This window comes from Malaclemys terrapin, chromosome 6 (assembly GCF_027887155.1).
Source record: "Malaclemys terrapin pileata isolate rMalTer1 chromosome 6, rMalTer1.hap1, whole genome shotgun sequence".
In the NCBI taxonomy this organism is placed as follows: domain Eukaryota; kingdom Metazoa; phylum Chordata; order Testudines; family Emydidae; genus Malaclemys; species Malaclemys terrapin.
Genome location: NC_071510.1, coordinates 62,438,239 through 62,451,510, shown reverse-complemented (window position 1 = coordinate 62,451,510; position 13,272 = coordinate 62,438,239). Strand labels below are relative to the sequence as shown.

General features: G+C 40.3%; 1 protein-coding gene across 1 annotated transcript in view; it reads right to left on the bottom strand.

Annotated features, from left to right (window-relative positions):
* PGGT1B (protein geranylgeranyltransferase type I subunit beta) overlaps positions 1-13,272 on the bottom strand; it is a 54,252-nt gene that overhangs the window by 13,882 nt on the left and 27,098 nt on the right. The window contains exons 3-5 of the mRNA XM_054032663.1: positions 12,897-12,964; positions 6,784-6,935; positions 1,108-1,240 (exon numbers count right to left, since the gene is read on the bottom strand). Coding sequence (XP_053888638.1) covers positions 1,108-1,240; positions 6,784-6,935; positions 12,897-12,964 — 353 coding nt within the window. The remainder of the gene's footprint in view (positions 1-1,107; positions 1,241-6,783; positions 6,936-12,896; positions 12,965-13,272) is intronic.

Here is a 13,272-nt window from a genome sequence, read left to right as displayed (position 1 = left end):
AAGGTGCAGAGAGGGAATGGGACCAAGGACAGAGCACTGTGGAAACTCTTCAGAAAGCAGGGGGTGAGGGTAGAGGGATGAAGAGAATCCTCCAAAGGTCATGCTGAAGAAGCAATGACAGCAGTACAAGAAAAGGAGAGGAGAGTCAGAGAAGCTCAGGGAAGACAAGATTACAAGAGGAATACGGTCAACTGTGATAAAGGCAATTGACAAGTCCAGGAGGATGAGGCTGGAGTACCAGTTCTAAGTTCTCAGTCATTTACAAATTACACTGAGCAGTGTACAGCTACTGCAAGGCTTATATCTATGCCATATCCTAGACCATTCTGATAGAAGCAACTCAACCAATCACCATTACTCTACAGCTAATCTGAGTGCAACAGTGTCCCTGGTGGAATGCGATAGAATGCACAGATGGTGGCTTACCTGGCCCAACTGCCAGACCTATGTGACAGCATGGGGTTTCAGCTACTAGTTTTATACTATTTATAAAAAGAAAATAGGAAAGGGAGGACTGCCCATTTTTCATCTGGGTGATGGGATCCCCATCTGGGGGAATTCCCAGTTACAAACTGGGAATGTCCATCTTCAGTGTCTATGTTACAAGTCCTACCATGCCGAGGGACCTACTGATTGCAACATGGCAATAGAGAGTATCCAATCTCAGTGAGCAACTGAAGTCTGTCTTACAGTATAGGAGAGATGGAATGATGTTTTAACTATGATCTTAGACTTTGGAACAGCCCTGCTTCTTTAGTCCAAGGCTGTTGCAGTCTAGAAACGGTTACATGTTGTTCTGTCCAGTCTATTTAGGAAGATCAAACCACATGTTAACTGAGTCAGGGAGATTACACTGGATCCTCCAAAGTTTGTGGGTTTTTTTACATTTATAATACTACTGTACCACTACTCCTCTTTCAACTCAGTATACCAGGAAACACAAAGGACTATATGAAAGGTTATGGCTTGTATTCAAGTAATGCTGGTGATTGTTTTAGCCACATGCTGCAGCAGGCAGAAAACCTACGGTCTTAAGATTTGGAGAATATCATTGAAACAAAACAAAAAACAAAAAAACCCACAACACACACACTTAGGAAAACTCACCATACTTCTTCTAATATATTCTATTGCTTTCTTCGTATCCATGCCTGACCAGTTGTTCAGCATGTAGCAAATACAGGAAGCACAGTATACAAATCTCATGTCATTCTCGCTACCTTCAAGCACAGCACAGAAACTAAAAGAAATACAGATTTGTCTCATTATGCATTGCAAAAGCTATCACATTATGAACACACACACACAAACACCACCCCAGGCTAGTTTATCATATACTTCTCATCTCAAGAGGAAGTTCCTTAAATATTTCAAACTGTACTCTTCAGAAGGACAATACTATGTCCCCATTTTAAAGGGCAACTAATCCAACCATATATTTTAGTTTGCTTGCCCAGATCAGGCACCGGCCTTGGATTTTGTGCTTTCACAACCTCAAAAACAAGACTGCATTGCTTCGCTTTACAGCTTCCTGACAAGACTTCATTTGGCTCAAATATAAGCAGTTTGAATACTTAGCAGCTTTAAAAACATTTGAAGCAGGTTAAGTGTGCAGAAGTATTTTTAAATGGCTTCTTACTAGATCACCTGTCTGGAGTACTAAAGTCATCCTTTTGTCTTTAAAAGCTCTACATAAACCTTTGCATTGGGCCCTACTACAAGAGGCCTGTGTCCAGTTGAGGTGCAAATCAATGTCTGCATGCACACTGGGCTATTCACGTGCCTAAGTTGGACAAACAAATGCACACTTGCAATTTCTTGACACAAACATCTGAGAATTTAGTCCATTAAATGTTAGTCAGTTGCTCGAGACAGTAGGCTCAATTCTGGAAATATCACACACTGTTGTATACACCCCTTTGAATTTGGAATTTTCAGTTTATGAAAGCAATTTAGCATTGTATTTTAATAATTTTGAGTTCTTGAAAATGGTTTAACTTTGTAGAACCCTATCATGTGATATCCATGTAAGTCTCACCTGACTCATAAGTTAAAAATAAATTAAGCCAACACTTCCATTTTAATTAACACTGCTGTCTCAGTTTAATAATCAAATTGATCATAGTCCCTTCCAAAATAACACCATTACACCCTACTCTTAATTATAGGCTCTCTCAAAGCTGCTATCTGTTCAATTTTTAACTACCCACATAGAATGTGTGACCTAAAACAAGGTCTTTTCATTAGCTATAAACCCAACCTAAATTGCTAGACATTTTTTAACTTAGTTTTTTCTAAGTAAAGGGATCCATGTTTTACAAATGTCTATCAGATGTGTGGATCTGAGACATTTATAATAGCAGTGCAATTTATTTTAAGTAAAATGTAGGCTAATTAATCTCTTTATACTAACAGCCCATTAGTCTGTCAATCCAATTTCCTTATTTAGAGAGGGATAAGAACTAGAATTTTATCCTTAGACGATTAAAATGGACAATAAGCATTTAGATAATCCTGATATATCCAGGTTATATACACACACACACAAAAGCTGAATTGTGTAAAACAGTTAATTTGAGAGGGTACATGTATAATTTTCACTGCTAAGCAACAATTATTCAAATAGTTTAGTATATATATGGCTTTACAAATAGACTAAATACTTAGAACCTGGATTTTAATACTATGAATGGGAATCATAACAGCACAACCAGTTAGAACCTACCAGTTTCTAACAAATTACATGCACTTCTCTTGCTACTGTACACTTTATAAAGACCATTCAGGTTACGTTTTCATTTCCAATGCTGATTTTTACGGAGAAATTTGGGAGTTGAGCTGAATGTTATTTAAGTTTTAATCCCTCTGTATTAGACCAGCTCTGCTTCCTTAAGAAGCTGCTATATTTAATGGTTCCAACTCCAAAGAATGGGGAGTGTCCGTTAGGCAATATCTTATTTGCCTCTTGCTATATTTTAATAGTATGGATGGGCTCCCTTGGCTAGAATTCAACTGTCAAATTGGGGCAATTCTCTCCTCCAAAACTGAACACCAGATAGGAAATATTCTCCCTTAGTTACCAAGTGATTTAGAGGTCAATTGCTAACTTCCCTTGCACTGCAGTCAAAACAGATTCCACTTATGGTCAGATTTGCTGGGGTACTAATGCAAATAACCTGGACAAACCGAGGATTCAGAAATGGAAGGGATGTTTTTACAGTCAAGATCCCAGGGCAGTTCATTCATGAAGGAACATACTCTCTTCAAAGATTGACAGCAGGACCTCTAGGGAAGTGCTACACAAATTTCTACAAGGTCTAACAATGGATTCACAGACAGAAGGTAATAAAAATCACAGATCAGAGCTCTACACGTAACCAGCTCTGGTGTTTTTTCTATACAGTCTTCTACCCAACATTTCCTGTGCACCCCTGTGCCTTTCTATTCTGGCTTAATTTAAAAACAACAACCCACAAACACCTCTTTAGATACACATTTAGTTTAACATATTAAATTCAGATTATTAAGTCAGTCTTATAGCAGAATGTGGGCTACTTTAAAGACAGAGCAAGCCCTATTACCGCTTACATTTCTTCAATTAACATCATAGTTAACTAAGACTGTACTAAGCAACAGAGGGTCCTGTGGCACCTTTGAGACTAACAGAAGTACTGGGAGCATAAGCTTTCGTGGGTAAGAACCTCACTTCTTCAGATGCAAGTAATGGAAATTACTTGCATCTGAAGAAGTGAGGTTCTTACCCACGAAAGCTTATGCTCCCAGTACTTCTGTTAGTCTCAAAGGTGCCACAGGACCCTCTGTTGCTTAGTACAGATTCAGACTAACACGGCTACCCCTCTGATACTATGACTGTACTGAATTTCAAATACATTTTAAAGTGTATAGATAGCAAGAATTATTTCACCATGTGAGCTTTCAGTAGGCTATCCTGACTGAATCTGGAACAAAACTCAGGCTTATGAAGACCTACCAACATTATGATGGTCTTCAGAAAAAAAATCTTGGGTATTTCTAAAGGGCACCTCTGGTTTCTAGAAGAAAACAGCTTAAGTTCTTAAGTTTCATGTTCTAATGTAGTACACAATGCTTGGATTTTTGCTATATCTTTAAAAGTTGGGTCTAGAACTCCCAAATACCTGTCATGAAAAAAAGGCTCAGAAGAGACTGTTCTGTTTTTATAAACAATTTGTTGGCTTCATTCAATCTTACAGATGGTATTTCTGGGGGTCAGAGTCTTTTTGGCTGAAATATATTACTGTGGATCAACACAACTGGATCCACAGAGAGGGAATTCAATTAATGCCTGGCATTCATTTTTAGAATTTAGCAGCTTGGGGGTGGCCAGACAGCAACTGAAGGTTATGCTGACATCTAATATTTATGCTTTCTGTAATAGGATTAATTTTTTCTGCTCCACCTTTTTGGAAGCAGAAAAAAAGCTAGTAATTGGTTGACTTAACAGTGCCTAAGTATGGTTAGTTCTCCAGACAACCTAAAAAGTTATTTAAGAGCCTGAGAGCCCCACATACTGTTCAAAAATCTCAGTTTGTTGAAGAGTTTTATTAGAAAAACTTGAGTTTGTACACTGGGTCTCTTGCATCTCTTCTAATTACAAGGAAAGGAATCACCAAAACACGTTAATTATGCTTTTCACGGTCTTTAAAAATCAATCACTCAAAAGAGCTACCATAAGGAATCAATCTACATTCCCAATAAAGACCAACTGGAAATCGCAAAACATAGAACATAAAAACAAACAAAACAGTCTTCTTAACTTGAACTATTCTTCACTCAGCAATAGATGAACAGTTTAAGAATAGTGGTTACTTTAAAACAAATTTTACACAGATATGCAGTGCTTTCTAACAGGAAAGCCAATATTTTTAGTTCTACAGTGCGTTGGCTGTAACATGTTCTCAGCTAGAGAAGATCACTGAAACAGCAGCAGCCACTAAGGGTTTGTTTACACACAAAAGTTGCACAGCTTTAATTACATCAGTGTAATTTCAAGCAGTAGAATCCCCTTATTTTAGCTGAAATTATATTGCTACAGAGGTGTTTTAATCAATGTAGCGATTCCTGTATAGGAAGGGGAAATAAGACAAATATTAGTGTCAAGGTGCCTTGTATCTATAATGGCCCACTCTAGGGCTGTGCTGGTCAACTATTTCTGTAAAAAAAAAAAATCACAACACTAACTGAACAGGTTTTGTACCAGTACAAGAACTGTTTGCAGATCAGTCTTGAGACAACAACCTCACTGGCTGGGTGATGTTGAAACACTATTTTTAGTACTGAAACAAATATTGCTAAAAAAAATTGAAAGTTTTTTTTTAAAAATGCATACATACCCTTTATATATTATATACACACTTAATGTAGTAACTAAGCTAAAGCATTTTGATTTATAACTAGAGTCATTTTGAGGGGAAGCTATTAGGTAAGGAAGTTTGTGATTTCATTAAAAACGAAAGTCTGATTTACTCTGCTATATTCATGTTGATGTTCCTCATTCAGACTGGACAAACTAGCTGTTTACACACAATTATGTACTAAGCTGCAACTTTGGGTTACACATACTGCAGCAGAATGTGTGTCTAACTTTCTCATGTCTTAAAATAAAAACTACTTGTGGTTTTTTTTTTAAAATAGACATGCTCAAAAATTTTGGCCCCAATAACATCTGTATCCTTCTAAATAGGACAAGACATCAGGGCATACAGCCAGCAGTAGAGGCTGCAAATTGGATCAGCGGTCCTGGCATGGATAGAGCTCTGAATAACTGGCATTAGCACCCAGATAAGCATATTTCCTAATGACATTTAAACCTTTTGACATTTGACTTCAGAGTTAGCTACCACTGAAGAAGATGCATTCCATCTCTAGAGACTAAGGTATTCTGAGGAGACTGCAGAAAGTCAAACTTTGCTGTAGCATAGTACTGCACATATTGCACTTCTGCGAGCTTTCTTCTAGCAAGACCTAGTGTTTCCAGCACCATAGAGAGATACCCATGCTCCACATGCCATTTCCTCACTGTGTTGGAGGCAACTGAAAAGGTTAGTGTACTGCTTGGAGGAAATGAGTATGGAGAAAAGATTGGGGGGGGGGGGTGCAGGCTGACCAATTGTCTCTCACTGACTACAAGCAGAATCACTCAGTATCTATTATTGGATCTGAGGAACACAATAATGCTCATTTATGCAATGGAGTTCATCTTTACTGACTGCAGAAAAAGAAGCCAGATATGGTAGGGATCCCTAGTATCCTCTTTCTCCACCCAATTATACCTCTGAATCTCAACTTCTAACTTTCATCCTCTCAGTGCCACTCCTAAGTGGAGTGAGAAGTAGTCATCAGACCTAAGCAAATCTCTCTTCCCAGAAGGCACAGAAAGCTGCCTTGACAGTGCTCCACAGAGTTACACAACCAGAGAATGTGAGGGTGTGTCAACGTTCACTTCAGCTCTCCTGAAAGGCACCATACAAAGCACTACCATCATGTCACCAGGCCAGCCAGTAACTTTCCAATTGTGGATGTGCACTGGGCCAAGAAATCAGTCAGTCCTGGAATGCATCAAGACCCCAGTAGAGTAACTTGCCTATATTCTAAAGTTTTCACACCAACCACAGCAAACAAAATTCTGGAAGATGGACAAGACATAACACAGATATTTTACGGGGGTGAAGTGTATATTTTGTTCCATGGTTAGATTTTCCTCAAAAATTTCCAATGTCTCCTGTAATAAAGAACGTCCTGTACCTTCCATCTTCCAGTTGGAGAGCTCTCAGTCCTGCCAAGCAGGCATCTTTATTTACTCGACTCAAGTCATCTCCAAGAATAACCAAGCATGATAGTCCAGTGTATGTCATTGCTATGTGCCCACTGTCATAGGGATGAGATATACCAGGACCCTAAAATTAAAAGAAAATACATTTAACTTATTTTGATTTCATAAGCTCTTGAATTACAACTAAGTAATCAATGAATTACATTTACAAATTCAAAGCGTTGACAATATTTTAAAGATAATGTTAACCTCTGCATTCATTTTGCAGAAGTGGAGTTTATGTGACTAGACATGCCTGAAGTAACTATATAACTGCATAGCTCCATCTAACACTTTTGCTGAGGAGCAAGAAGCTTACAAATACTTTAAAGAAAAACTTAAATATGAAATTGCAGAACTACCAACTGTGATATGGAACTTGTTGCTTAAATCAGCCACTGTATCAGATGAATGGAGTATTGCTAATGTAACACCCATATTTAAAAAAGGCTCTAGAGGCAATCCTGGAAATTACAGACTGGTTACCCTAACTTCAGTACCAGGCAACTGGTTGAAACTACAGTAATTATCAGACACAGACAAACACGATATGTTGGAGGAATAGTCAGCATGGCTATTGTAGCATTCCTCACCAGTCTATTAGAATTCTTTGAGGGGGATGAACAAACGTGTGGGCAAGAGTGATGCAGTCAATGTAGTGAATTGGACTTTCAGAAAGCCTTTGACAAGGTCCCTCACCTAAGGCACTTAAGCAAACTCAGCAGTCATGGGATAAGAGGGAAGGTCCTCTCATGGATCTGTAACTGGTTAAAAGATAGGAAACAAAGGGTAGGAAGAAATGGTCAGTTTTCACAAAAGAGAGGTAATTAGTGGTGTCCCCGCAAGGATCTATACTGTTCAACATATTCATAAATGACCTGGAAAGGTGGGTGAGATAGTTATCTGCAAATTTTGCTATCTTGAGTAATTTTGTATTAAGTCCAAAGCTGACTGCGAAGAGTTACAAAGGGATTTCACTAAATTGGGTAACCAAATGGCAGATGAAATTCAATTTGTAAATGCGAAGTAACCACACTGGAAAACAATCTCAACTATACACACAAAATGATGGGGACTAAATTAGCTGTTACCACTCAAGAAAGAACTTGGGAGTCATTGTGGATAGTTCTCTGAAAACATCCACTCAGTATACATCGTCAGACAAAAAAAGCTAACGATGTTAGTAACCGCTAGGAAACGGATAGATAATAAGACAGAAAATATCAAAATGCTACTACATAAATCCATGGTATGCCGATGCCTTGAATACAGCATGCAGGTCTGGTCACCCCATCTGAAAAAAGGTATTAGGATTGGAAAAAGTACGAAGAAGGCAACAAAAATTACTAGGGATATGGAACAGCTTCCATACAAGGAGAGATTAAAAAGACTGGAATTGTTTATCTTAGAAAAGCCATGTCCAGGTGGGTGGTTAGGGTAGGGTATGATAGAAGTCTATAAAATCACAAGTGGTATGGGAAAAGTGAACAGGGAAGTGTTATTTAGCCTTTCACTTAACAAAAGAACTAAGGGTCACCCAATTAGACAGCAGGTTTAAAACAAATGTAGATATGTACTTCACATAATGCATAGTCAACCTGTGGAACTCATTGCCAGGGGATGATGTGAAGGCCTAAAGTTTAACTGGGTTCAAAACAGAATTAAATAAGTTCATAAATTGTTCCTCTGTCTGTAAAATGGAGGTAATGGTCTAACTTCAGTTATAAGATGCTGTGAGATCTATGACAAAGCACTATACAAGAGCTAGGTATTATTATTATGATACATTTCATTTAGATGGATTTCCCCCAAGCATTTTATAAGCTACAGTGGATACTGCTTAATAGCAATCCTACTATCAACAACTTTTGCTTTATACCAACATTTTACTGTGAACCAATGCCACCCCATTTACTTTAACGTTAAAGGGATTCAAACTTTGCCAACAGGCATGCCATTTAACAACTTTTGGGGGAGATGGTTTGGGGGTGGGGGGGAGAGAAGAGGAAGAAGAGGGAAGAAAGGCCCTGGCTGTAAGCAGGTTTACAGGGCTGCAATCAAGGAAAGAAGTGCTGGGGCTGCATTAGCTCTCCCTGTGCTCTGTCCTACCCTGGTGCTGGGTGTACAGGTTTGGCATTGTCCCAATGCTTCCTTCCTTCCCTGGCTGCAGCAAACCTGCTTGTGGTCAAGGACCCACAGTCCATACAGGAGGTAACAGGCTGTTGCACCTGCCTCCTTGCGCAATGGAAGACACCTCCTTCCCCCCCCACCCGCACTGGAATCCCAGTGCTGTGGGCTCTGAGAGGAGGCAGCAGGCAGGGCAGCAGTGGGGCTGCAGCCCAGATGCTGGGGCTTTCCACATGGAGTGGGGGCACTGGGGACCCATGGAGCTGCACAATGTCTCTTTGAGCTCTCTGGGTTGCTTCCTGACCTGGCATGCAGGACCCGGGCTCAATAAATTCCAGCACTTCCTTCCCTGAGAGCAGCCCCGTAGGCAAGTTTGGGGGGGCTGTAGCCAGAGCAAGCACATCCTAGGGCTTCCTTCTCTGGCTGCAGCCCAGCAAACCTACTTTCAATCTTACTGGCAACTTCCAGGTTATCCCTCCACTGAGGTAGAACAGAGGTGCAGAATGGGAAGTCATAGTGGGCCTCACTCACTGTCCTTCTGCCGCAGCTGCTCCCAGAGAATGTCTGCGGAGGGAAAAAGTCTCCAGTCCTGGCATTAACTCCACACCTAGGACCATGTTGCTCTTCCTCCCACGGCTCAGATGACTGGTAAAGGAAGAGAGGTCCAAAGCCCAGGCAGAGTAGACAGGATGTTGTTTTTGCCATCTCCTCTTACACACCCACCAATCAGCAAACTGCATAGTACTTTATTTATCTAACTTTGAGAGGGAGTTGTCTCTGCTGGGATTAGAACATGGTTTTAAGGATTCTAGACACTTCAACTCTGAAGGTTACAAGACTACGTCCTTCCATCCAACAGATCTCCCCTCTCAATTACTTTTATTCTCAGTAGCCCACTGCCCATGATGCTCTTCTGACCCCAAATATATGCACCCAGGGGGGTTATCACAAATTCCAAAGTCTAGGACCATAGAATCAAGCTCCATCACAATAAATATTCAGTTTATAAATGACTGTTAAAGTCTTTTTTCCACAAAACCTACATTTGGAGCTAACATTGTCCTGATAGTGTCCCTTGTAACCGAGGAGGGTAACCAGATTTCTTTCCAAGTGTTTTACAATCTATCTTGGTCAAATAGATTAAAGTAAGCCATTAACAGGTGAAAAGAGTTTGGAAAAGTTCCATGATACTTTGCAACAATTGCTTATGTAACATGCAAGTAGGTCAATCATCACTGAATTTCCAAAGCTTTTAATGCAATTGGATTATATAAAAACAGGACTAGCCAAAATGCTTAAAGTGTTTTACTTTGCAAGTCCAGGAAGAAGAGGAAAGATGCCAGCACTAATTATATACGACACTGAAAGAGTCAGATAGTGTAATTCTCCCATTTGTCTGACTTTTGGGTCTACAACTGACCCTGCAGCAGCAGCTCCTGTCCCAGATCCCCTCTCCAGGCATTGCAGCCAGGCCCATGAGATCGCAGCACCATTCAGGTTTGACCCAGCTGCCTCTCAGCCATCACCACAGGGTGGGGGTGGGGGGTGGGGGGCGCAAACCTGAGCTACACTGCAACCCAACATGCCAGGTCACAACATCCAGAATAGGAGCCTCAGCCTAGTTCGATGGGACGCAGGAGCTACCATTGCCCCTGTACCAGAGGTGAGGAAGGAGCCCCGCTAAATCCTGGCGCCGCCACTTTGTGTGCCCTGCCTCCGCACAGCAGAATGGGACTAAACCTCGAGGGCCCCTCCCAACCCTATATTTCTATGATTCTATATCATTTAAAGCCAGCTTCATCATGGCAAGGGTTCCATAGTTTTTGTTTCTTTCATTAAATCACTTTAATTTATTTGAAAAGGAAAGAAGGTAGCATTGGCAATATTTTAAGCCTTTTTTTATATATCAATTCTAACAAAGGCAGATCCAATTCCTTTTCACCAAAGGCAGTAGAGAATGTATTGATGCATGAATGTAAAAATGTGCTGATATGAATAGTTTTTAAACTAAAGAATGCATATTAGCTGACTTTTACAGATTACCCCCTGGCCCCTTTCTACAGGCTAAATTATGAGAGCATAGGACCGTGTATTGGGCATCAACAAATTTCCTGACAAGAGAAGATTCACGTCTTAAATTGTGTGCTGTTTGAACAGATGCATCAAAATGAAAAAGCACCAGTGAAATGGTGACACCCTGTAACCATATTCAGCACTTTATATCCTTTTTGCTAAGCCCAGTTCCTCAAGCTTTGTGCAGGAGAGAGGATTTGGGCATAAATGAGTCGCCCAATGACGCATGTCCTGATTTAATGTACTGCATTAAATTGTTCAAAGTTTTATTTCAATATTATGAATGATACAGTCATTTAGCAGCCCCCCTATGGTGGAGGAGTCCACTCACTCAATGTTGCACTAGTGCTGTGGGATAGCCATCAAGTTCTTCAAAATCACCATATAATCAGAAGAAGACTGGCTTACAGTATCAGACCAAAGATGTGTTTACAACCTTATTCAGGTTTTGGATGGTTATTTACATATTTAAAGGTTAATAAGATTTTAACAAGAACTCTTAAAAATTACAGACCCTCGGCTATGTTTATTTCTGTAAGAGTGTTAGAGACTAATTTTTTTCCCCACGAGGCTGCGTAACAGTTCAGTATGTAGTGGATTATGACTGAGGCTAATGCCAATCATAACAGGTGACAAATTCATCTGATTATTGCAATGTTAGAGTAAAATGATGCGCACACAAGCTATGGTGTAAAAAAGGGGGCAGATCCACAGCAAACCAAGAAATGAAGATTACGCTGCGAATGCAGTGCCTAGTGCAGAGATGCATTAACTCCCCTTCACAATTCTTTAGCTTTGCTGAATGGATACTGTGGATGTAAATTACAAAAAACAAAAGGGTGCCACTCTGTGCACCCAAGCAGGAAACTGCTCTGCTGCCTGGGCTGATCTGCTATGCAAAAGGAGCAGGTAAGTTGTTGCTCCAGTGTCAATCAACTCCTGTGCATAGATGCCCACCCTCTCCTCCCAGGTTCAAACCCCCATAAAATCCTCTGACCCTTCTCTCCCCATCCAGATTCTTGGCTGGAATTTGTCCCCTACCTGAAACTACATTCCATTTCCCACATAATAGCAGCAACTGACTTGTCTTCACCACCCTCCCAGATGCTGCATAAATCCCCTGCCTTCTGCTGCCTCTCCCTGTTCAGCTTACCACACTATTTGTATCTTTGAAGCCTATCAAATCATCTTCAGCAGCCTCTGTTCACTTCCAGTTTCCCATCATTAAAAGCAATGGCTCTGCTATCCCCCACATTTCCCATCCCCTTGATCCTCAATCCCATTCATGTCCCCCCCCCCCCCCCCAACAACAACAGATGTGAGTAGGGTCTCACCCATATTTGAGTAAGATTCCGGTGTCCTGAGGTTGAACACAGAAATACAGAATATCTCCTCTGCCATGCGGAATTCCGTTTTTTCTGGACAGGGGCCACATGTAGTTCTTGGACCAGAGAAGATTTTTGCCCAGTAAGGTCCAGTGGATTGCAATTAGGAACTCCCATTTTCCAAGCACTGACAATTTGTTGTGTAGTTTGGGCAATCCACAACCTATATACCCGTTCCTTCATCGCCATTTGTAAATAGAGAAACAGTACTGTGTGGGGGGGGTATAGTGTTTTTTTTTTTTTTAAACTATGTAAGTGCAAACAATTAAATATTAATTTCTTTAAAAGATTCCTGGTTCTATAGTCACTTCAGATTCACATCATGGTTATGTAGTTATGCTCAAGAAGCCACAAGATCATTTACTAGTTATTACAGGGATTGTCTTTCTCTCTCTCTCTCTCTCATGTGCGCGCGCACACACACACACACACACACACACACACACACACCCCCAACTAACCTTGGATGGATTGAATGGCACCCCCAGATATGAAGATCCTCGGAAGCCACAGCGATTTAAATTTGATCCTAGGAGGGGAAAAAACACCTCATTTACTCTGTTGAAACAGCCATTTAAAATTATTACTCTTTGGATAGGATCCAGACATGTTAATTCAACATAATTCAAAACATTACCATACCTTGCTTTTATCTTTTCAGTACATTGGCAATCTCAGCATATTATTTCAGGGAATAGAAAGTTCTTTCAGAACGATCTTTGTGCCAAGGACCAAAGATGCTTCACCTGGCTGAAATATATTGTGTGCTAGTTGAAATTTCCTCCATTGTTTTGGAAGAGGAAATTGCCTAGTTGGAAAAACATAGTATAAACAGGT